Here is a 26513-nt window from a genome sequence, read left to right as displayed (position 1 = left end):
AGTGTTCCAGCCACACCTGTCTGGAAGGAGACCCCAGGCCAGACCCACTGGAGGGAACAGACCTCCCACCAGGCCTTGGCAGCACTTGGAGTAGTTGGGAAAAAATGCTGAGGAAAAGGACGTTCAGGCAGATTTCCAAGTTATGATACTGTATCAAATGATGATACTGTAAAATATTCCTACTGTAAGTCATTATATTTCTGTGTCTCTCTGTATTGAATTTATACCTTTTGCTTTCTTAATAACAGGGAAGAAACTTGCTTGTCAGTTTGCTGTCACAGGCCATAATTTACTGGTCAAAGTTGAACACTGTCATCATTACATTCATAACAAATCTCCTCCCACTTTCTCGAGGGCTATCCTTGTCAAGCTCAGCAGGCACCTGGCTGACAGTAGATGTTTGTCAGCTCATCATCATAAAAACTTGCACATGTGCTTCGCCCTGCCTCTCTTCCTTCCGCTGACATCTGCCCTGCATCACCTGCTTTTGCACCTTTAACACTCCCAAAACACATACCTCACACATTCATGATGTTCTCTCATCGCTGATGTTTCTTACTTGCATGCCCTAATTATCTGTTAACTAAACTAGATTTATTTTAAATTAATCTCTTGTGTGAACTCCATTCTTATCACAGTCCCAGAGCCAGTTTGTGATAATCCACATTAGCTGCTATGTTCAAGATCTTAACAGGACAATAACAGTTCACTGCCATCAAACTAGAGGCTTCATCTGCATTTCTCCAGCTGCTGATGGCTAATAAGCTAGCAAACATTTGCCTACTTTTACAGCCAGCAGACATGGATGATTTACTTACGTTTTTGGCCATCAACATTATCCCAATATTCACTTTCCATTTAGCTCTGTTCTTGTCTCCAAGAACTCCACCATCAAAAAATATCTGGCTCCTCAGCTCACTAGATTTTTAACTCCATCTGCTGCACCTTCGTGTGTCTGCAGTCTGCTCCTAGAAAGAAAGACTGTACATTGGGTTTAGTGGGAAATGGCTGCCTATGGGAGACTGACGAGAGCTCAGATTTAGCCACACAGTAAACTAAAAGCAGATATACAGTAATACATGTAAAAGAAGATATTAAAAATAAGAAATACATGGAGTAAAGCCACCCTGTTGCCTCAGGCTGCAGAGATGAGTAACGTTTACCTACAAACTGCTGTCTGATCCCAGAGTTTCCAGGACAAAATCTTAATCAAAATCTTACTAAGTAGTGGTTCACGGCCTGATAGCTATCTGGGAACCCCTTAATGGAAAAGTTAGGGAACTCCTGTGTGTGTGTGTGTGTGTGTGTGTGTGTGTGTGTGTGTGTGTGTGGAGGTGTGCGTTACTGTAGCTTTCCGTCACAGTGCCAGTTTTGTTTCTGCTGCTTTGCACTTCCCTTTTGTATTTTAATCATCAGCCTTTCTGCCTCTCAAGCTCCACCTTTGGCAAGCCAACATGGCAATTAATTGGCTTATTAAATCCCTCCGCAATGCCCCATCAGCAAAACTATCAAAGACTAATCCTCCCTTTGTACTACAGTACTGTACACTGGAAGAGAACAGAGTAGCGTTTGCTGGAGCAGCTGACTTAATCATGGCTGAAAGCTGTCAGTAACACAAAGTTAATGTGCTGTGAAGTTGTGGGCTGGGCGCAAGGAAGGTGGAGGAGGGACAGATTACAGCTGTTATGACAGTCCAGGTGTATTTACATATATAATTTGGAGAGAGTGCGTGAGAGAGCCATGCAACACACCTATATGCACCACTGAAACTCATTCAGGTGCGTCTGTCGCTAACAGTGGATCAATGTTTTGCCAAGATGACCTTCTTTCATTAATATCAAGCTCACAGTCAAACTCATGAAGGATTAACAAGGTGTGTGTGTGTGTGTGTGTCTTGGGGAGGGCAAATTGGGGCTAATTTGTGAAATGACTTACCCAGAGACAGAGAGTGATGGCTAATGCCAGGTCCAATTCCCTAAGATTTGTCATTTCAGAGCAAGAGCAGCCAATATTAATCTATATCTGTCTTCCCCAATGTCCAGTTAATCTGTCATACATACACACGTGCACACACCTGCTGAGAGCACACGCATTAACATACAGACACCTCGGTCGGATGCGTCTTTCTGTTTGTGATCTCATACTTTTACAACACTTTGAAAGTTTTTCATTCCCTCTGTCATCAAGGAAGGACGCAAACAAGGTGACTAGCACATCATCAAACCATCTGGTGTGCAATAAATAGACCCCCCCTCCCCTTCCTTCCAACCCTCCTCCACACACACAAACACACACACACACACACACACACACACACACACACACACACACACACACACACACACACACACATACTCTCACTCACACATGGACACACATTCAGTACAGCACAGTGTAGACAGTTGTGGGTAAACCCAATTCAGCAGCAGCAGGAAGTGAAAACTTCTCAATGTGACCCGCCTGTGTAGTGAAGTATCATTCTTTAATATTGGCTCTGTCTCTCTGCCTGGCTGCTCCTGGTGATGAGCGATACTAAGTGCAACAGTAGCCACGGTGCGCAAAAACAGCCATCTCTTCTCCTGTATTCTCCCCTCTGCTTCCTGGAGGATCCACTGCGTCCACTGAGGCACAGTCCTCAGTGGTACGCATCTCCAACTTTCTCTCCCTCTCTCCTTCGATACATCTTCCAGCTCTCTGAAAGGGCATTGATTCTCCTCCAGGGAGGGAAGATGTGTCACCCTGCACGGATTGGATTGATAACGCTGGCCTAAATATAGCCCTGCGGCAGGAAGCAGGAGGGGAGGATATTTTTAGAAGTGTTTATAGTGCAATGACTCGGACACTACCCCAGCTGAATGACCAAGTGGAAGTAAGGAAGGGGTGGGGGGCACTAAACACCATGACTCTCTCATTGAGAGATTACTGCACTTAGTGGGATTGTAAAACTCTTTGAGTAGATGAATGTATTGTCCATCCAGTTGACATTGATCATCAGTTATATTCAAAAACACACCGGTTAAAATTAGCCCTCTAAAATATTTTTGAATGATGTAAGCTTAGATTGAGTGCTTTCTTTGGCTCCATTGGCTGATTTGAGTAGCATATTGGCTTTCCCTTTATAACAGTCTCTAATCCATACAACACACTCTCTGCTTAGAGTACTGAGTCCCCTTTCCCAATGCTGAAGTACTCACTTTTATTTTGGCTGCAGGCGGTACTTACATGATGATCAGATATCACATTGTTGAGCAGCGTTATTCCAAAATCTATTTTTCCCTGCTTGGATTTGCAATTTGGGATTTCTAAGCAGGCTTTCTTTTTCCATATACCCTTCAGCATGCATGTAAAAGACAAGATCTGTGAAAATTGCTGACTCTCTTTGAATTGATTCCCATGGCTCTATGGGGTCTCCTGCAGAGCCAATCATTGGCCTGAGCTAAATGCTAACCTTTTTCAGAGCTGGGGCCTATGCAAAATCGAGGCAAACAACAAGGAAAAAAATCAACATTGATCTCCGGTCTTTTATTCTCATACTGCCGACTCTTCCAGTCTGCTGCAGATCATTTATGGAGTTAATTGATTCATCCTGCTGGGCGAGTCCCTTCTACTGCCAGCCACATGCTGAGCCACAGGACAGGTTCACACTGTAATATCCAAGGCACTGACAAACAAAACACTGTCTTTTAGATCAATCTGAAATCCAGCTGTGGTGAGCAACTTTTCTTCCTTGTCTATTCAATGACACCTATAGAAAAAGGTTGCTTTGTATTGCACAATGCAGGCTTAAATCTTTGAAGTATTTTTCTCTATGTTGCAGTGTGTGAAATTCAACACTCAGTCACTGTATCGACTGAGAGGTAAAATAAATGTTTATATTATCTCTTCATTTGCTTCATCAGATGTGGCTCCTTTCAATTCCCCATCTTGTCCTTTCAACACATCCTCAAAATACCCATCAATTAACTGCAGATCCATGCATTTAAATAAACTAAATGTGTTTACCAGCCTGTGAATTTCCTGAATCAAGTGGCATCAAAAGTAATGGGCACACAGTTTTTGTTTATCAGTGAAATTAGAAGCCATTGTGTTTGACTGGGAAACTTGCATCCCCTAGGTACTGCTTGAGAGACACAACCCGAGTGACAGATTAAAATAAAATGAACTCACCTGTAGATAGTGACAGGGCCTCAGGTTGGGCTTGAGGTCAGTGGGTGTCATGGGCTTCTCCAGGTTGAGTGAAGACTTCCTGTAGGCCTCCTTGGCTTGGCTGACTGTTAGTGTTGACCAGGAGCTCCTCTTCATGAACTTGCCCTCTGGCGCCATGCTTATGCTCTCGCAAGCTGAGCACTTGACGTCATTGTTACTCTTGGAGGTCTTTAGGGATAGATCTCCTGCCAGGTGGCCGTGCATGGAGTCAGGGTAGCAGTGGCTGATGTGGTCCACAGGATGTCGCGACATGATGCTTGGTGTTCTGTATGTGCTGTCACTGTCCAGGTTATCGTCCGAGCTCCACCAACCCCCAGAGCGCTGCTTGCCGCTACCTTCAGATTTACGGTCTTTGCTCTTGCTGCGTTTGCTGTGTTTGTGATGGCCTTGGTGGTGGTGATGGTGGTGGTGTGAGCCGTCTCGGTGCGAGTCGCTTTTGGTACCATTCATTTTGGAGGATCCTTCTAGAGAGTGCGACTTTGTGAAAAGCTTCTGTACTGAGTGAACTAAGTGGCGTATTCGCCCAGGGCTCTCATTGCGCTGCTCTGTAGTTGTGGTTGTGGTGGAAGTGCGTTGGTACTGCAATGTGTGGAAGCCATCCCGGTGCAGTGGCATCTGCTTTTCAAATTGGTCCAGGAGGTTTGCTGGGATTCGGTTCATTTTGCCACTGCCACCATGTGAGGATGAGCCACCGTCGTCTCGGGAGTCCCTGCCACCAGAAGTGTTTCCACCGCTGTCCCGTGAAGCGCTACCGTAGTGCATGCGGGGGAAAGTGCTACTAGAGATGGAGTGGTCAGTGGCCGACATGGACACCGGCATCACCATGCACTCAGAGTGGATGGAGCTCCTAGGGGAACAGCGGTGGTGACCTTCAAGGGGGCAGCTTTCAGTGGGGCTGAGGAGGTAGGAGGGGGGCCGCGAGTCGCCATGATGGAGGTGGTGGTCCAGGGAATGGTCGCATTCAGCCAGGCCGCAGGTGTGGGCTGAGGTGGGAGAGGTGAGCTGGAGCTGGGCAGGGCGGCCGCCAGAGAGACCCTTCATGTTCCTGGGTGGAGGGGAGTAGCTGTCCTCATCGAAGTACTGCGAGGGCGACCATGAATACTGCTGGTCTGAGAGCAAGAAAAAGAGAGAATATTAGAACACACCTGAGGTAAAAAAGCATTTTCCCAGAAAAAGAAATGCATTTTGCACATAATGGTAATGGGGAAAAAAGCCTAGTACCTAATCACATGTCCTCAAATAGGCTGGTTATTATCCACCATACTCCACTTCCACTACAAATGACACAAAAAAAATTCTCACATCTGAAATGTGGAATTGAAATCAACAGATTGCACAGACAAAATCTCAGCCATCATATTTTGTCTCCTCTGTTCAGGTCTGTGACAGCATACTGCTGGAGAGGGAAAAACGAGAGAACAAAAGAAAGAGAAGGACAGGCGACAGGTAGGAGCCTGCGTTGCCATTTATCCAATGCAAAGTGAAGTAATAGCCTATCACTCTGTGGTGCTGGTGTCATCCATCAAATCCCTGAGGAGAGCGCGTGAGCCTTATGGCCGGATAGGCGTCCTTGGGAGGCGATCACCAAATGCACCCTCTCTCCCTCCCTTTCTGTTGGCCATGTGTTCTCAGATTAAAACTCACTTCTGTGTGATCAGTCACCAAGGGCAAATGTCCCAGCAATGTATTCAACTAATCAAAGGAAAGGTTTACTTTATCTTTATGCCTCACCACCTTCTGCTGTCACTGTAATTACTTTGCCCTTCCTTTGAATTGCGTCAGGACAACAGTGGTTAAAAATCCATGGGTTACATGAGTGCTATGTTATTAATGACACCATGAATGCTTTAATCTCCTGCCTCAACATGATTTTATCGTGGAAACAATAAAATTGTGCAATAGATCCCAGTATAAGATAGATCCCAGTCTTCAGACTGCTGATGGGTTTTTTTCATTTATGAGGTTTGAACTAGTTAATGACTGCTAATTAAATGAGGCTTTATGATAAAAGTGTGAAATCATACTAATCATAAGCATGAGTTTGCAGAAAATAATTTTCAAAATCAAAATTTTGGCTTTTGGTTTTCCTCATGACATGGTCCTCAATGAAAAGGTGAATATTAGAATTGTAGAAAAGCTTCCCTGGGTCATATTTCAACTTAACATATTTCATAACTTATCTGCACTCCGTCTTGTGAAAGGAAACAAACAAACAAACAAAGAATAACCTTATCCGAGCTCCCTTGCCTGCCAATGATATGCTTCATAAACCCCCTGCGCTTTCACTCCCACTGTACCCCCATAAAATGAAGGAGAGTTTTTATGAGCTATGAAGAGAGAGAAGGAGAGGAGTTTTAGGCCAAACTGTTGCACTTTTAGTGTGTGTTCATATCCACTTCTGCTAATTTAACAGCAAAAACAAAAAAAAACAAAAAACAAGCAAAAAAAAAAAAAGGCTGATGCAGCAGGTGCATGGTTCAAAATGGTCGTGCTCTTAATTAATCACGGGAGTGTTCTGGGCGTAACATGAAATTAAACCAACCAGAGCACCATCTCCCATTCCTTGAAAAAGCCAGGCATGCTTACACCTTGGCAGATTGCTATTATAATATCACAGTGTTTCATACAGAGTTAGAGTCTATTGGTGGCCAGTTGCTTATATATTGTAACTGGCCAGTGAGCCCAGGCCTGGCACATGCACGCAGCCCGCTCTGTGCAGCCCGAGGGGCAAGGAAGGGCTGAGTGAATCAATGTATGGCTCACAGCTTTACAAAGAAGGAACAACAGAAAATAACAGCATTAGACATCTTTTATTATATATTATGAGAAATGTAAATACATTTTTGATTCATTATGAAACTGTGGTGGGAGAAATTTAATCCAGGTGATAAATGGGAAACACTGTGGTGGATTTACCACCCAGTAAGAAAGAAGGCTTCTCTGCAGAGCCTCATTTATGTCCAAGGGACATGTTGTGTGCAATGTTGTGCAACACACACTAAGTCACAAAGAATGCTCTGTAGGCTGTATTATAATGTTCCACCTGACTTCTGCAAACATCTGAAGCACATTTTCAGCACACTCTGCTTGTATGTAACAGACACAGTGTACGCACGTTGTGCACATGCATATTAGGCTACTAGCTTGAAAATGCAACCTTAAAATAAGAGTGCAGTACTGCAGCACAGTCTTGCTACTATTCCTCCAAATGAGGGTGACATTAATTCTTAACATAACTGCTTGTGTCTGATTTTTTCTTTGCTCCACACTAATGAGGACAAATTATTTTGTCTTTCCCAAAAACTCTTTGAATTGAACATCTCCATCTTTCTGCTTTGTGTCATTAGTTATTTTCTCCCAAGTATTTTCTTTTATTGTGGCACATTAGCGTTCTTTAAAAGAGGACTCCACCAACTGCACTCATATAACGCAGACTCTGACTTTAATAGAGTTTAATAACAAAGGATCAAAATCGATAATCGATGCACCAGAATTGTGGGGGTTTTTTTTGTCCATGCATTTTTCTTTCTCGTCAAAATCTGGTCCCTACTGGACTCACATTGCAACTAGACCTCCGACAGTGTGGTCAGATATTCAGGTGTAATATGCCAGCAGCTGCTAATGTAGCCTCGAGCTGCTATAGGGTCAAGCAGAGATGAGCAGCAGGCTACAGAGGTCTGGTAAGCTCACTTCTTCACAACTCCATACCTCCAGATTTTTTAATTTTCAAACTTGTAGTTTTCAGCCCCGACCAATGGTGATTCAAGTGACATCACTTGAGGCAATTTATCAGACTGCATGCAGCCTCAAAAGCATTTATACAACTTTCTTTTCACATATGCAGTAGCGTTCCCCAAGGCTTGGGTTTGGGGGGAATTCTCCTTGCGCAATTAAAAAAAAGCCCCTAGACAATGCTATAAATGAAAGGAAAAAGGCTCTATCATGGCGGTCAAATGACTAAAGCGCAATCAGGAGCTGGAGATATGTCATTATTCTGAGGGATTTTATCCATATCTTGTAAAATGTTGACTTCCAACAAAAAAAAGAAAAAAGAAACTTCTAATGAATGAAACAATCATATCTGCGAGTGACATTAATGCAAAAAGCATATAAAAATTAAGTGTTGCCTTTGTAACATTACCGACAAGAGCTGAACCACAAACGGATTTTCACCACAATATACATGATATCTTAAAATCTGTGATAATTGACAAATTTATATTGTGTTACACTCCCAACCCTTCCTGCAACTACCCCATTAGAAATTAATTTACAACTAAATTTCTGATGTCTGAAAGAAATTATTGGATGTTCCTACATTCAAATACTAAAGTTAAGTGTCACTGTAGTATACAAGTTAAAAACTAGTGTGTGTGCTCAGTTCCCTCGCCGCACCTGTAAGATGTTTATCACTGGGTTTATTGAGGATTTTCCTATTTTGTCAAGACCTCTGTTAATCTTACACACACATTCATTCATTATCTATACCATCTGTACTATAGAGCCAATCCCGGCTGACAATGGGTGAGGGTGGGGCACACCTTATGTACATGTCTTTAGACTGAGAGGGGAAGGTGGAGTACCCGCAGGGAACCCACAGGGAGAACATGCAAACTCCACACAGAAAGGCCCCAGGCCTGGGGTTCAGTCCCAGAATCTAACCTTCAGTTCGAACCCTTCTTGCTGTGAGGCGACAGTGCTAACCACCGCACCACCAAGCAGCCACACGCACATACACACACTAAACACACAAGACATCCAAACTCATGAGAATGACTTATGCTGTTAGTGAATTGTGACTAAGGGATGCTTCCTTTTCATCTCTCAAATTGGATCAAAATTTATTCCTTTCAAACTTATTTTTAATGAGGTCTAAGATCTCAACCCCTGAGGTGCTGCCGTGCTCTTCTGTTGCTGTCGTCCTCCATCTGTCGAGATGAAAACAAATTCTCGTTGTTTACCAGTCTTACATGAGGATGTCTACTTGGCAGCCTGATGTAAAATTAATCCAAGCTACTCTAAGCATGCATGAGGGGGAAAAGATAAGACATTTTTTCCCTCAGGAAGAATTGTTTTTGTAAGGCTGTACATAACCACGCTGAAAATGCCCATCAAAAATATTACTAGAGTAAAATTCAGCAAGCTAAGTCAGGTGAACTTGCTTTGCCCAAGTCAGTCAAGTTCACTGCTTGCTTGTAATTGCAGCAGAAGAATGATGGTGCATTATTGATTGATAAGTGATGCTACATTTCTGTCTGAAGTTGTGTCACTGTCTTACTCCAAGGCCTTTCTTTGATGGCTGACTATTCCGTGAGGTTCCTTGGGGAGCTGCACTGAATAAATTATCTACCGGCAGAGTTGTGGCATTTCCTGGGATTATATGACAGATGACAGACTCATCCGCCCTCCATCTCTCTTTCTCCCTTTTCACCTCTTCCTCTGCTGATACAGAATTGTACGTTCACCGCAGGAAAGAAAAAAAAAACTGGATGTACGGTTCAAAAAGTAAGCCCTACAAAGTATTTCAAAGGTTATCTAATATTTACATATTTACAGACTGAAGGGAAAGCAGCTCTCTCAGTGAGCGTGGATCCTTCTGGCAACTGCTCTGCAAACAGGGAGACAAGTATCTGTGACATCTGTGGACAGGCGGAGGGCTTGTTGTTTTTACACTGATACAAGCACCTGCCATCACATTATCGGCTTCCTGGCAAGGGTGCCAACTGCTTAGATGGACTGCAAGGATGGATGGTGAATTTGAAAACTGGATGGCAATGAAACTCCAACACGACACACAGTAGGAAGACAGTTTTTAAATGTCGGGCTTTTGTGCTTTTAAACGTTGATGTAGTGGTGGTAGTAATGGTTACAAGGATAAAAACAAAGAAGAAAATCAGTTTTTAAGAAAAGGAAAAGGCAGGAATCCTTGTTGTTGTCTTCTTTAATACTGAAGGCTAAACCACACAAATCACATTTGACTTAACTTCCTGCACATACTGCAATCATCCAATCATGTCTGACTAAACATCTGAACCAATACGCAGCTCTATAATGTTATCAAAGCCCTCTGGGCTCGACTTTGATAAACGCACCTTATATGTGACACAAGGTGTGCAGGGAAGGGAAACTGAGTCAGAGGAAGAGGCTCATTTATTAAGGGCTTCTGTTTTGTGCTGCTACTCCGCCCGTGTGCAGAGTGTGAGTAAAGGTCGTCTTGCTCCTTTTAACACATTAGCATTTAAATGGCATTATATCTGCACTGAGTATCACTGACAGCTCCCACTCTTCCTCTGGCTCAGACCCTAAATGGAGTTGAAAACAAAGTTAAAAGATAATAAAGCACTGGACTAGACTAAGAGATCAAAGGCATGCGACCTTCAGACTTGGCAGTGGTTTGAATGGTGGCTAGCCGCAGCACTGTTTAAGAGAGGATTAGGATAAAGGCGACTGTAACAGAGAGAGACCAAGTGTTGAGGCAGCACATGAGAGACTTGCGATGACAGCCTTTAATGTTTTGGATCACAGAAAGAATCTATCATTTCTAAGTTGTCTGACATCAAACACCCTGCTTCAATAATGCTTCAGAACTTTAATTTGGTTGCTTAGTGGTCATGCTCAAGTAAATTATTTATGAATGACAGCAAACAATGGCTGAACTAGTCTTGTAAAGTGGCAGAAAATCATATTCATATTGGAGGTTTAATCCTGCCGCTTGTAAAATGGATTAATTGCATACAGTACAAATGTCAAAGATGGGAAAAAGTCTTCTGCATTAGTAGAAGTAACAAAAGGATGTTAAAATATGTTTTCCAATACAATAAAGGCTTGTCTAGCTATGCCAGCAGCATCCCCTCCAAGTGGCCAGAGTAAGTCACACCCTTTATTTTCTGAGCAAAACAAATCGATCAGCCTTATCCATCTCCCAAAGGTTAAATGCAGTCTCCCCAGAATTCTGGCCTTTCTTTAGAAAATCAAAGTGAGGGGAATTGTGTCCTCAAACCTCGGGGTAAATCAGCAATAGTCTGAGCTATTAGATTTGAGAAGGAGCCAATGGACAAAGAGGAGAAGTAGCAAGTCTGTCAGCTTTGCAAGCCTCATGATATCCACCATAGCGGCTCTGATCAAAATAAGGCCTTGACTAACAGCTTTGGCAGAAATCCCGCTCACCTGTCCATCCAAGTGACAGCACAGGACGATTAACGCATACATTTCAAGTGTCGACCGTGAGCTGAAACTGAACCTGCAGCATTTTAATTGCTCATGCAATACTCAGCTAACTGAGCTGTTTCAAACTGCCACAGCAATTGGGAGGCAATTACTTGTCACTAATATTTTTTCTCATAGACCATCTGTCTCTGGCCGAGCGTGACACGTAAAATGCCAGGAAAAAAAAAAAGCGTTCCTTTCATGTTGGATGCTATGACTGACACTTAATGCTGAGACATGAGATACAAAAGCAAGGGGTCTGTGAAATGACTGTGTGCTGAGTCGGCACTGCATGTGCTCACACACATACACAATGGGGGAGGACCTGCTCTCACAACTGGTCTTAAATCAAACTGGGAATTTATACTGAGGTGATTTAGAGAGGAGCCAGTGTCACATGAATCTATACAAGAGCAACGACTTACACTATTAAAAAAGACCAGCAGTCCAGAAACTCGCCTCCGTGAAGGTGACATGCTTCTATGGAAACACCTGATAAAGTGCTCTATACACAAGTACACACACTAGAGCCCCTTTTCCACTGGTCAAGAAACCTGCTAAGACCTGCTAATGTTGGGCTTTAGTTGGCAATGGAAAAGGGTACAATCAGCACTCACACCTGGGTCAAATGACTCTGCAGTAGACATGGGTATTTATTGGCTCCAGCTCTGATCAGCATTGGTGTAAAGACAACACCTGGGTGAACCCGCTCGTTTTTTGCCCTTTTCCTGCTGTTATGTCTTTTAGAGCACAGACACTGTAGACAGACCTGTCACTATTCCAGCACGGTGCTGTTAAACCAGAAACACTACACCGCGCTCGAGTATGAAAGTGTGAGCGCAGCCCCTGAAATAAGTCTTTTAACACACAATCACCGATGGAAGCATCTCACATGGAGGTCCTGACACTTTTACAGGACCTCCAACCCAGGGATGAGACATGATAGATCCGTTTTACCAGTATGCATTGCGGCGAGCAGCTCACTCTTTCTCCACTCCGTCACTGTGTGTGCTGTGTAAGACAAAAGCAAACTTGACTGGCACTGGAAAAGGGGTCAATCTGTTTTTATTTGTGGGCTTGTCTAAAAGACCTGCTTATATATGCAAATTTTTGTTGTAAAAAGGATATAGGGTTGCCAATGTTGCCAAATGAATGTCCCAGTATATACTGTAAATTCACACTGAAACCAGATCTTTTTAGCCTAACACCTAAATAAACTTTTTAGGTACATCGGTCTCTTTCCATTACTTTTCATGCTAAACTGGACACTTGCTAATACTTACTTTAAAGAAGATCATAAACATATACACACACATATAACCACTTGAGTGTATTAAGACTGGTAAGAGGAGATACTAAAAGCAGAGATGCAAATGATTCTGTATGTTTGGCATTGTGTTTTTCCACCTCAAAGATAGTGTATGATCGTTCAACAAAAAATATCAACGAATACAGAAACATATGCTGTGATAAAATATAGACTACATACTGATTGTGATCAGGTTTTTATTATGTAGTGTGTTCACACTGAAAAACTGAGAAAATGAAATATACTCAAGCCACAGGGTGTGCATACTAAATAGGGCTGTTTTTGTCCTATTGATAGACACTATTCTCCTGATAAAACAGTACACAATGTCGTACCGTGCCATATGGAGTTAGTAAGGATTTGGGACCCAGATTGTAATAAAAGACATTATAAACATGATTCATAATTCATATCTAAAAGATCAAGTATGGTGAAAATCCAAAAAGAAAGAGGGATATATTCCCACGTGGAAATACTTCTAAAATCATGAGAAACACTCTTTGCAAATGCTTGCATGTAGCTCCACAGATGTGCGTGTTTGGCTCATTGCTCTGCAGCCTCTAGTTGTTGTTGTACAGAGATGCTTGTGGTTACACTTACAAACCTGTGAGTTCTGTGCGGATGTGAGAGAATACAAAGAAAGAGAACTCCCCTTAACTTTCCCCAGCGATCAAAGCCCACACCCCACTATCTTTCTCCCAGGAGGGTGTGAAGGTTTGCCTGGGAGCACGGAGGGAAAGATTAGAGCACGGAGAAGCTAGCAGGGGTAAGTGGGTATTGTCTACTGAGCTCCTGTAAACAACAGAGATGATTAAGGGAAGACAGTTTGTGTGTGGCTGTATATTTTGGGAGATAACAGGTACAGGAGACTGGAAAATGATACTGATACAAAGGAAACAGACGCTGTAACAGCAGATATTCATATTCCCGTAACCCCCTAAAGAGCTCTGAGTCTCTCAGCCTCTGCACTAATCTCTTCAAAAATGATTAGGCTATTGGCAGGCTGTCCCAACAAACGTAAAATGGCAATTTCTCCTCTCTAACACCCAATTTCACCGACAGATTGGCAAGCTGAGGGCGGCCATAGTATTTAGCTTCAGAGAGATTATGGTGGCCAGATAAGGAGACGCTGCTGAATGTCTGAATACTTATCGTGAACCCGCTAATGATGAAGTGTGTTATCTCGTGCTTTGCTCAGCGCTCCTCCTCGGCTCCCCTCTCTCTGCACCACTCAAAGTGAGGACGGGATGATAGGTGACAGAGAGAAATTTAACAAAGTGTCAGGATCAGCGTTCCTTATTCCTCCCTGAACGACAGTACTTAAGGCTTTTGTGCTTCACAACTTTCTGGTTCCTCTTTAATATCTTGGCATTGAACGCAAAAGGGAGAATTTATAATCTTTACATCAAAAATGTACAACCTATCTCATTTCCTGCTGTGGTAATTTCATCCCACACAACAGCAGCAACTGTGCCAGACAGTCTTGCTACCTTTGCATCATTTTCTTACTCAAGCAACGACCTCGTCAATCTTGATCGTTTCAAAGTGCCCTCTTTATTTACAACAGCCACAGAGATTGACTGGGAGTCCAACAATGCCCCTGCGCAAACTCTTGCCAAGTGTGGTAGATTGCATGGGCTTGCATTTACATGGTGGAATCATAAATCCAGCGCAGCTATCCAGATATGAATAAATCATGCTGAATGTGAAATTCTGCCACAGGAAAAGCCCTGTGAGTGTGTGTGTGTGTGAGAGAGAAAGAGAGTAAGTCCCATCTTATGTAACAGCCAGGACTGCATGCCAGGCAACTTGTTAGAGGAAGCCTCAGAACTGTTCCTGGTTGCCATAGCAACATGCTCTGAACTTCACATCCTTTGCTGTCTTTGCAGCCACCAAGGAGTTCAGGAGAAAAGGACAGACAATTTGATACTGTCATACTATTATTATTTGCAGGGATGACGTAAAAAAACAGACACACGTGTCCAAGCCAGAGGAGAAGGTCCAAGGTCCAGACCAGCCCTCAGTCCCCCAGAGACAATCAAATCACTGAACTTATTTTAAAAACACTACAGGTCCCCTGAGCCCTGCAGGCATCCACAGTCCTCAGCCTGAAGAAGACAATTGAAATCCTTTCCCCTCTAATGTAATTTTCCTCTCTGCAGACCACAGCAGCCCAGAGAGCGGAGGGCGGGGGCCGAACATAATGACTTTTTGGAGATGGAAGTGATACCGACAGTCCAGTTCAGATCCTTGTCTCTCACTCGCCTTTTTCTCCAAAGTCAGCCGGAACATTAGAGCTGCAAAGTCAATCAGTGTGTTAAATGATTTGCTGTGATGTTAATCTGGATGAAACCAGATCAGAAAAATTAAGTGTACTGACAACATCTGAGGGTGGAAACAAGTCTTAATTGCCATTAGGATCACATGAATTGTATGTGAGTGGAAGAATTCAAACACCGGACCACACTGCTGCAGTAATAAAACACTTATTTGTGTGCACAGAGAGAGTCACAAACACAACAGCATCCACGTGTTGATTTGGATGGAGGAGGATTGCATGTCGCTCAGGGGAGTGAAGGTGAACCTGGACACATCTGACAGTAAAATGTCATTAGTGTAAGTGCCTGTCCTAGTGTTTTACTGGCCTAATTTCATAGCAGTGAAATGAAAAAAGGGCCATTGACAATGCCCTGGGTGCACTTTATACGTATCGTACAAAAACTATTTACCAGCCAATGGTGGAGCAGCCAAACAGCAGACATAGCGACTAAATGGAGCTATACAATAACATACATTATCACTAACATGCATTTAACACTGCAGTACACTGCAAACCTTCTGCTCACTGCAGTCACTGCTCTGCATGAATGAATGAATGCAAACACAGTAATCATATGGCAGTAGTCTCCTGTTCAGAAAGAGACACAGTGAAATGATGTTGTAGGTTACCTGGCTGTAACTGCAGTTCTATAAATCTATGACTGTATCTCACTGTTGCTCTGTATCTTAAACACACTTACAATGGGTATTACATGGCCAAGGTGATATTATCAGGTGAAACTCAAGTTTAACTCTACATCAAAACTTACATAGGTGGGACCCCTTACATCTATTAACCCTTTAAGTTATAAATCCAGTTTAATGATTCTTTTTATGGTTGACTAGACTGCAAATTATATTCTTGATTAAATGATTAGTTTGAAATATTAGAAAATAGTGAAGAACATCCATCACAAATTCTCAGCATCTAAGGTGATGTCTTCAAATGCATTTTTTTTTGTCTGACCAACAAAACTGGAGGATATTCAATTGACTATTATAGAAGACTTAGAAAACAAGCAAAGATTCACATTTGACCAGAAGAAACCGGAGATAAAAAAAAAAAAATCTTAAAATTTGATTTAAAATATAAACATATTATCAGAAATAGTGCAGATTAATTTCCTGTCAATCAACTGATCAACTAATTGTTTCAGCTTTAGATAGTTTAAAATCAATCTTATGGTAGTTGTTATAATTGGGCTTGAGTAACATTAATGAACATGAATAATATGAGGAAAAAAGTTACTGTATTTTTATAGTTGCATGGAACTTACATTTTCATGAAATTATTCAAAATGAATTCAGCTCCTTTGCGTTTGCATTGATTGATCTTGTCTGGCAGGTTTCAGCTCAAAGTGCAAGCTGATGCCCAAAGTCAATAACAGACCAAGGGTGGTCCAAAAATGACCTTTGTGAGATGAGAAAGAGTCCAGTATAAAAAGGTCACAGAAACTGAGCTGTCTTACACAATGCATTTTGGAAATTTGGATGCAAATCGATATTTTGTAGATGTCTTAAATTCCCCATTTAGCAGTCTCAATGGATGAGCACAGTATGATAGATGATGGTGAAAACAACTTGTTGAATTGGTCTTACACATCTGAGTTAACAGAGTAGATCAGAAATGTACACTCATGCTGCCCTGATTGTCAACAGCTGTGCAAAAGCACTCTAAAGGGGGCAGGCTGGCTTCATTTGCCTCCCCAGGTAGTCACTGAAACCACATGGTTCTAGTAATAATTTGATAGAGTGAGTGGGCTGATGTAGTCCCCCCTCCAGATCCAACACAAATAGCTGTAATGGGATAAAAGGAGATGTGGAAAACACGGATATAGGCTTTGAGGACAAATAGACTGGATCGGATTTACCTGTCATTTAATGCCTAAGCTGCCACCTGCTGTTTGATGCTTAAGAGTGTAACAGAAAGAAAAACACAGGAAGAGAGAAAACATATCAACAGCGAGAGAGTGATTGGTGACGAGCAAAACATGTTTCCCATTTTCAGTTGCTCTTCCTACTTCCCAGGGGTCTTGCTGCAGCCTCTTTCACTGACACTCCTCGACAAGCCATTTTTGAATCTCTGTGACGTGACCAGAAGTAATTCATAATGTCAGAGCGGTTAGCGCACGTGTACTTGTGTGTGGGAATCTGTGCGCTGTCAGATCGAGAGAGCGCGTGAAGAAGAGTGGCAGGCAAGAGGGGATGAAAGACAGGTCAGCATTTTGTTACAACAGAGCAAAGTTTTGTCAGGAACACTAACTTGATTGTATAAATGGTGATGACAAAACAATTTCTCTTGGAGGTACAGTGGAACACTACTCTTGGGAATACTCTCTGCTGCAGCAATAGAACATAAAATAAAATAAAATAAAATAAAATAACAGCATTACAGTTAACACATGGGCAGGAATGCAAATAACTGTATAGGTTTCTGGTAAAGATACCTTCAGGTATATCATTCACTCTCATTTCTGAGGAAAACACACTTGGAAATTAAAATTTATGAGCTGCAGATAAAATGTTTGCCAGTGTCTACACTTACATCATGGCAGGGCAGCAAGACAACTCAAGATTCAACACTTCTCTAAAAAGCAGTCTCTGACATAACTGTTTCTGAAGCAAACCGTTTAAGTGGAACCACTACCATCTAACACGCATACATCCATCCCTCCATCCATCCTTCCATCCACCCACCCCATCAGGACTCTACAGCAAGTCTCTCTTGTTCATTGCTTCCAAGCTTTAAGCTGGAGGTTGCTTAGAAACAAAGCTCGAGCAGATCACAGCCAGGACCAGAGCATTAGTCTTTGCCTGGAGCCACATACATACAGTGCATGGGGAGATGCGACAATCATAGCAGCCACTAGCTGTGTCCCAACTCAACAGCCTGATCCTCCAAAGTCTGTATTTCTAGAACAACTATGTTGTACCACTTGGAAAGCTGTTACAAATACAGCAGAGAAATTCTGCACGCCTTTGCCCAAATTTAGAGAACACATCCTTGCAGCCGTTGGTATCCCATAATCCAATGTGCACTGGTTGATTGTATAATATTGCATTCAAGAGATCACTGTGAACAAGATGATATCATATCATATCATAAATTAAGAAGAAACTATTTTGATAATTAGGTAATCATCATTTTGTATGTAAAAAGGCCACAAATTCACTGATTATAGCTTCACAAATATCAGTGTATGTTAGTCAAGCCAAGCAAGCAATCTGAATATGTCAACCAGAACTCATTATCAGCTTCATTGATAATGAAACTATTTTTTAGTTTCAGCCCTAGTTGTATTTGAAGGAAGGCACTGGGATAATTTCACAAAATAGATTTAGAGTTTTGTGTTTTTTAACAAGTATTCATATTGATTAAGTACTTCAAACATATACAGTAGATGCAGCCTTGAACACAACATCAGATTAAAGCCTTAAAGCAGACTAATAAAAAGATGTAACATCTCTGCTTTATGCTGACGTCAACAAGCAGCGTTGAAAATTCAAATCAAAGGGAAAAAGCAGAACAAACTCTGGGCGTACTTGCTCTGTGTCATGAGAAGCGCAGACCAATTAAATATGCCCCTAGTCCCCTCTCTAGCAATTATATCACTGTAGGTTATTCGTGACAGTTTGCCTCATTGTTACCATCATCTTTAAATGATGCAGTAAATCATTCTCACAACAAAATGTGCTGTACAATCAGATGCTTTAGTATTTATCTGTATGAATATTGAAACCGCACAACATCTGGGTGGTCTGTCCCTCGACTAAAATCAATTAAAGCGGCTGTGATATCCCTCCCACTCTCATTTCCATTTCCAACAAGGCGAGCCCCAGAGGGTAATGACCGCATCGTTGCATCACACTGCTCCCTGATTGGCCTCTAATGCTTGTCCTTGAGGCCTGAGCTTTGAAAAATTCCTGCGTGTGATGTGTGTGCACGCTGCAAATGAATGAACTCACAATAATTACTTCACTGTGAACATCGGGGATCATAATCGAAACAAGAACAAAACATTTTGGGTAACATAGCTGAATCATTTTCATTGTCTTTTTTTTGCCTCCTGTTCTTCATCAGAGAGATTACACAAGACTGGGAAAACATGAATTACAAAGTGTTCAATATTTGCAGGTGTGATTCAAAATCAACACACTGTTGCGTTCAGTGAAGAGTGTGCGAGAGTATGTGATGCTGCTGTAAATGAGAACAAGTGCTGCGATGTCTCACATCATTTTGTCTTCAGAAAAGGTAGAAATGCAGCGCAGGAGGAGAGAAAAGGGAGGCAGGAGAACAGGATGAATTAACACAGGACAAGGTGAGACAAGACGAAGCATGCAGCAAGGCATGCTTATGATGGATTAATGCTGTTTTGCATAAATTAACAGGGAATATATGAAACATGCTGTGAATCTGTTTCACTCAATGGTCAATTTAATACGATTTAATACCTAATTATGTTTCACTTGTCATACTTTAATGCCACCCGAACGTGAACAATGAGAGGTGGTGATTTAATTGATGCTGGTCCTCTCGTTCAGCACTCTGTGAATGCCATGGGTTTTGTCAGTCTGATAAAGGCAATAGATAATAACTCATTACCTTGAGTTATTAATGTTGTGTATGCTCACAAAGCGCAGGGCATCGCTCACTAAGTCCTACTGGGCTGCTTAGTGCAAACCTTGATCACAAACAGATTAGGACGGATGGGGGGATGAATTTGTAAACACTGGCTGTTGCTCTATTACATTTACAGGAGGGAGAGAGCAGGGACGGTCTACAGAGTTGCATTATATGAGGATATAAAGTTGAATGGCTTTGGGACTAATTAAGGTGTTTATGGGTTTTCCCATAAGATTGAAGAGATACTTTAAGGTCACCACATAAGCTTAGACTGAGTCAATAGCAAAGGTCAGTATGTCCTGACCTCAACAGCTATTTCTCTTGAGCCCCCAGTTCACAATATTAAACTTTAAAAAGTTGTTTTCAGCCTGAAAGGAAGCTCACAAATCCGAGAGTTCTTAAAATTGTAAGCACAGTTTTGTAATTAATAATGAATCATCAGTAAGAACAGTGGTAACAAGCGCATGACCCATGGCCACACTTGCATTTATGCTCTACCTCATCTACTCATTTACAGAAACTATTCACCTGGGGATGAAACTCATAAAATCAATGTTGCAGTGTGGAATATCCTTCACGTAGGTTAAACTAATTAATCCAGAACACTTCTGATCATGGATTAATCTTTAAAGTCAAGTAAAAATCAAATGTTTTCTTTTTGTTGTAAATCCTTGTTTGGAGCCCAGGATCACTTTGAAGCTGGAGCTATTTAAGCACAGTGATGCTTTGCGCCAAATGCTACTGATACTGATGCACAATGTTTACCATGTTAAGCGTCCTAATTTAGTATGATAGCATACTAGCTTTTGCTGAACATAGAGTGCCTTACTTTATCGAATAATTAAGCATAGAGCAATTAAAACCAAGGACAAACTGTCAAATAGAAATTCCCTCCTGATGATGATTCAAAAGTCTCCACTCATCCTGAGGGGGTCATGAATGTGCGTAATAGATTTAATGACAATCCATCCAATAGCTGTTCAGACATTTCTTTGAAAACCACAAAAGTTAACCTCCTGATAGCACTAGAGAAGAAGTCAGGGGACCACCCCAGATATCATTACATGGGGACAATGAATGTCTGCGCAAAATTTTGTACCAATCCATCTGTCAGCTGTTAAGATATTTCACTGGATGAGTAAAAACCTGTGATCAGATGGAGTTGTCCTTTGGGCACCATGAATATCTGTGCCAAATTACGTGCCAATGCATCCAATAGATTTTCAGTCTGGACCGAAGTGGTGGACCAACCAACTGAAAGACCAACATTGCCATCCACTGAGCCTCTAGCAAGGCTAAAAAACACCTTGGGTTGTGCGAAAATGTGATTGACATTTTCATTTAAACTATTTTTTACTATTGCAACTTTTATTTAACAATGAATGACTTAATAAAAAGTAAAGTAACCAATAGAACTATTATGATTAAAATTAGTGTAAGTTGCTGTGCTACTATTTGTACTGTATAAACCAAAGTGAAGGTTCTGTCTCAATTTAACTCTCACTGTATGGCAAGAACACATGGACATGCCATGTACCCACCTCCTCACCTCCCACTTATGATGAGAAGCAACAATAATAAACCAGCTTCTGTCAAGCTGTTGTAACTGCGGCCATACAGCTTGTGTCATCCCACAGCTAAAAAGCATGAATCAACCTCAATGAATCAGACAGCAACCAGAGAGACAAAGAGATACACAGAGTAATAGAGATCTTCTCCACTCAGACTGAAGGTGTTCAGCTGTTGCACTTCAGACAGCGGGGCACATAAGTGGCGGTGCGAGGGGAGATTTTACCAGTTTAGGGAGGTCTTCAGGGTTCCAGGAGGAAATACCACAGGTTGCATTACCTCTATGGAAGTGTCTGTGCGGCCGACAGTGATGGATTGTTTGGTTTTCAGAATGAACGTTAAGTGGGCCTGGCTGTGACAGTGTGCAGTGTTTTAAAGTGAACCAACATTAAGTATCTTGTGTGCTCTTTGAAAGCACTTCAGCTGAGCTCAAAGGTAGTGACCCTGCTGCTGCAAAATGGACATACTATATGAATGTCACTGCTTTAAATTCAAAACAGGCTTATTCCTGCCTCCACATGATTCTTGCTACTTCAGCAACAGGGTGCGTTATATTTAAGTGAAACACATCTGATGGAGGACCATGAGCCATGGCATGCATCCATCATCCACGACTCCACAGCCCTCAAAGCTTAACCCAAAGTGACCTCCACTGAGGCTGGGTGGGGAATTAATGTTTCCCGAGGTCCACATCGGACCCAGGCATTGAGTCGTTATGAGAACCCTTCGAGGAAGTGGGGGCCTTTAGGGTGACAACACAGTACACACTATTAACCCCACTGATCTTGGATTATTGCCACGTCAGACTGATGCCGGTTATCACACACAGACCGGGCCAAAAGGGCCGGCTATTGTGTCCCGAGGTAGGCTTGCCACAGGAGGTACTGTGATTGAACACAGTCGGTGACAACAAAAGGCTGCACTCATTCCTATTTTCAGACACACAGAGTGAATTTCCCGGACAAAGAAACCAAATTTGAAGCAATCACTGCAGCTACCACACTTTTTGACGTGATTCACATCATCATCATCCGAGGCCCATATTCAGTCCTAAAACCAATAGCCCCCTCCTGCCTCCTGGTAGTTACTGGGAGGATTTCTACACCGTATCACCAATAAATCATTTCTAAACAAAGACTTAGGAAATAACACTTCTGCGAAACTTGTGTGGGAAGAGAAATCATTTGCGAGCGAATCAGCCTCGCTCACATGGATGATTCAAATGTTCCCTGATAGGGCGGGAATGAAGAGGTGGGGAGGGGGCAGCTCAAAGTCACAGTAGTGCAGTTTTGTCATAATTGTTGCTGAAAATAATGACAGTCCCCTACAGCAGTTCAAGCTGTGAGCACTGTCCCTCTCTTGCTTACTTATGCTCTTTGGGTGTGTGTCTCCTCTTGAAATTCAGGATGGGGGAGCACGAGATGTGTTTATTTTTAGCAATGAAAAGTGTGTCTGCACCTCGGAGGCACGCAGATATGGCTGTGAGGAATGGGAATAGGCTCTAAGTGTTAAAGCTTTTCGCTTCAAGTGCTTCATGTTATTAGTAAGGGGCAGTTTTTAATGATATGAAAAAGGGAAATACTATGTGTTAGAAGTCACTGGAAAGAAGCCAAGACAGGTCATCAGACAGTGAACGCCATTATGACAAGAAAATTAGAGAGTGCAGTTGGTTATTAACCTGAATTATTATGTAACATTTAATACTGCAGGACCTAGTTTTGGTACAGAGATAATGGTGATGTTGTTTCCTCAGCATCAATCAATTTTCCTAGCTAAAGTTTTGGTCCTCTGAGCATATGTGTGCTATGTCGCTACAAAGTCTTAGCCCGACTGGAGGCAATGAATTCTGGGCCGCTGGGAAATCTGTCTGACTTGCTCAACTCATTTTGTGTTCACCTGAGTTGCACTGAGGTTAATAGCTAATAGAGCTGCAGATAGAGTGGTCACTGAAGCACTATAGCACCAAGTTCCAACGTAGTGGATGTGCATGTACCCAACACACATATTAAAAACATTATGAGTGATATTGTGGGATTTCACACGGGCTATGAGGTATGTCCAAGTGTCATCATGGCAGAGTAGAAAGGACCAGATGAAAAAAAAAGAAAAGCCTTTTTCCTGCTGGTCGACATGCTTTCAGAATCTAATGTCTTTTCCCAGCTCTACTTAGTCAAATATCTGGCTAAAAGAAGAGGCCGCAGAGCATGATAATGTGATTTTGGTGCACGTGCGTGAACTAGAGAGGAACAGCAAAAAGTGAGAGGTAGTTTTTGGCAATGAAACCAGCACATCCTTGAATGGAGTAAAAATAGCCTCAATGTTCTACTGTAGGACGTGTGTTGTATTCATTATCTCCCACGTCATGGTGATTCAGTGTCACTGAAAGACTTACTGTCTGTCATAGGCCACAGAGGACTGAGTCTCCCTGTTACGTAAAAGGGATTGTTCTTCTCTGTGACCTCAAGCTGTTTGAGCTTATCAAGTTGTAAACAATGCGCCACAATAAACTCATGAGCACTGTGTCATCAAGCTACAGCCCTCCTTGTTTTAGGAGCAGCTCCGGAAGCACAGTGTCAAATGTCAATGCTGTCAATTAGGTTGAAATGAAAAGAAACAGACCCCTCATTCCCCATCCTGCCCTAAAAATCATAAAAAAATAAAACGCCAGTGAGAAAGAGACAACTGTTCCAGCAGGAAATGTTCAAGAGGGGGAAACATTATGTGGAAATTCAGATGGGTGAAAATAGGAGTGTTCATGATTCACCCATGCTGCAGCCTGACAGTAGCCATCAGTCTTATACTCTCCCAATCCATTCTTCTGAGTGCTCTGAGCCTATACATAGCAACAGTGTGCTCGCGATTCAGTAGCAAGCCAGTGCATCATCCGATATCTCTGGCCCTGTCTAACGCTTGGCTAGCCAAGCGATGCATCTGTGGAGACTTCATGAATAAAAATACGGCAATAAACTTTGATTCTAATCAAAAAACGATGCAGGGTTTAAATACGGTGAGTTTGCATTGCTCTGTAATCACTGGCATCTCTAAGGTGCCATCATTTTGCAATGCGATGATTAATTTCTTTGGGGCTCCATACACATGAGGCTCTTGATCATATAGGCCAGGGCTGTCTAAAACGAAAACACCAGCAGAGAAATGATGTGAAATGATGACACTGGTGGTTCAGCAGGGGAAATTTAAGAGTCTTATTACAGTAATTGGTTCTTGTTGCTGAAAAATCTGAAGAGTTCATGCCTGACTGAGTGGAACAAACTGGAAAGAAATTCCCACCTTTGCCCCTGAGTGTGTGTGTTTGAAGAGGACCGGCAAAGAGAAAGAGGTGGTGAAGGGGAAAGACAGGAAGAGGCTCCCAGAGGCCAGGTTTGGGGTTTTAATAAGCAGCTCTGAAGAAAGAGGCAGTGCCCGCAGGGAGAAGACCTCGGCACTGATAACCACAGCAGTGTGAGGCAGTGGACACACTCATATTAAGAAGAGGACAATGGCAGGACAGATGGAAGCGAACCAGAGAGGATGAGACCTGATGATCTGAAGGCTTCTGTGTATTTCTGTGGACCACTTCCTTTTACCACTCTCAACTTACTGAAAACCTTTCCCACGTTTCAATTAAATAGATAAGGTTGAGATATTTACCAGCAATTAGACAAGTTCTAAACTGCCATTTAGTGTAATGTAATGCCGTGATAAAATTAACAAGCTGTGGAAAAGAAGAAGAATGCAACCATAAATATTAATTATTATTATTTTTATTATATTATTATTATTATTAATTATAAATTCAGATTATTTGAATACAGTACTGATATAACTATGTTGCACGTCAAGTTTCAAATTTTCATATATTGCTATGTTCAGTATGATGTGCTAAGTTTAGGATGCTGCATGCAAGAAAGACGAGGGCCACTCGACATAACAGACCAAGAGAGGGAGAGACAGAGAGTCAGACAGGCGGCGTGCAAGGCATCATAATCATGAAGGACTGGTGCCACATTAAAGATAATTTTCCTACCTGAATCTAAATGTTAATGGTCAATTAAAGCTGACATTGATTGTTGACCCTTTGCTCATTTTTTTTTTACAATATTTGGAACAAATGTTTTCATATGGGTAATAATACTCAAATTAGAGTAATTTTCTTTTCTCTCTGTGAATCCTTCATCCTCTTTATGAGACTCGTATTAACATAATGCACTACAGATATAGCATCAAAGTAAATGCCTTTGTATCAGTGCAGACTGGTTTGTGAGAGAGATACTGTTTTCAGGTTACTTAAATCACTGACTATCATTTATTACTACAAACAACAGCAAAGTAACCCTGTAAGACAGCTGGATTTCTAGCAAGCAAGAATCCATTTTATCAGGCTCTAAGCTATTGGCTTGTGGCTGAATCACAGCATCATCAGCATCCTATGAGGAAAGAAACTACTGGCAGCTACAGAGAAGCAACTGTTTTGGTATTCAAATGCTTTTTATTTCCAAATTTTCCTTACTAAAGAAGGCATGAATTGTTTACTGACATGTTAACTAGCTCTCCTCAGACTGCGGCTTCTTGTGTTTCCTCTATGGCGCTTTCCTAGTATGTCATATGATAGACAGATGGTTCATCCAATCACCTGCCAAGTATTTTTGAAAACGCCTGCCTTTCTCCGAACAGTTTCCAATGAAGCTTTCCCAGATGGTTCTGTGTAACACACCATCTGGTGCATCAGGTTAACAGTAAGTGGAACGATGACAGAAGGTTAGCCAGGTAAGGCCCGCATCCCTCTCTTGCTGACTGGCTACCAAAGGCTTTTAGTGTAAGTTTGGCAAAGGTGAAGCCATATGGCTAACTGGTAATGAAATCCTAACTTGGCTGCGAAACATTTCACCAGTGCTACTGTAGTTGCCCTGTGAGGCAATAAAAGTTTCAGCTCTTTGTCATTCAAACTTTAATATCTGCTTACTTTTATTGCATCACAAAGCAAAACAGTTCTCAAGCTCAAATGAGAAATGAGCTTTAGGTGATTTAAACCATGGAGAACATAAAATGCAAATCCACACGGTCTTGCAGATATGTTTTGTATCAGTCAGAAACTATGGGGTGCGTTTAGACAACGATATGAGTCACCACATCATATCTCACTACAATTATTAAAATTTGTAGGATCTAGATAGAGAACATTAATCCAACTTCATCCTCCTCTCACACTGATTCCAGTTCCTCATCTCTGCCATTCTGCTGATACAGAGTATTGATCCTTTACCAAGGCTCATCTTACTTCAT

The 26513-nt window shown here is 42.0% G+C and overlaps 1 protein-coding gene across 1 annotated transcript in view; it reads right to left on the bottom strand.

Moving 5' to 3' along the window:
- Positions 1-26513, bottom strand: part of dlgap2a (discs, large (Drosophila) homolog-associated protein 2a) — a 158628-nt gene that overhangs the window by 48265 nt on the left and 83850 nt on the right. Inside the window, exon 4 of the mRNA XM_071497933.1 lies at positions 4168-5315. Coding sequence (XP_071354034.1) covers positions 4168-5315 — 1148 coding nt within the window. The remainder of the gene's footprint in view (positions 1-4167; positions 5316-26513) is intronic.

The sequence above is a fragment of the Trachinotus anak genome, unplaced genomic scaffold (assembly GCF_046630095.1).
Source record: "Trachinotus anak isolate AG129_WGS33_773 ecotype Australia unplaced genomic scaffold, CSIRO_AGI_Tana_v1 ptg000015l, whole genome shotgun sequence".
Taxonomy (NCBI): domain Eukaryota; kingdom Metazoa; phylum Chordata; class Actinopteri; order Carangiformes; family Carangidae; genus Trachinotus; species Trachinotus anak.
The sequence above is the reverse complement of the archived record's forward strand: the minus strand, read 5'-3'. Positions and strand labels throughout refer to the sequence as shown.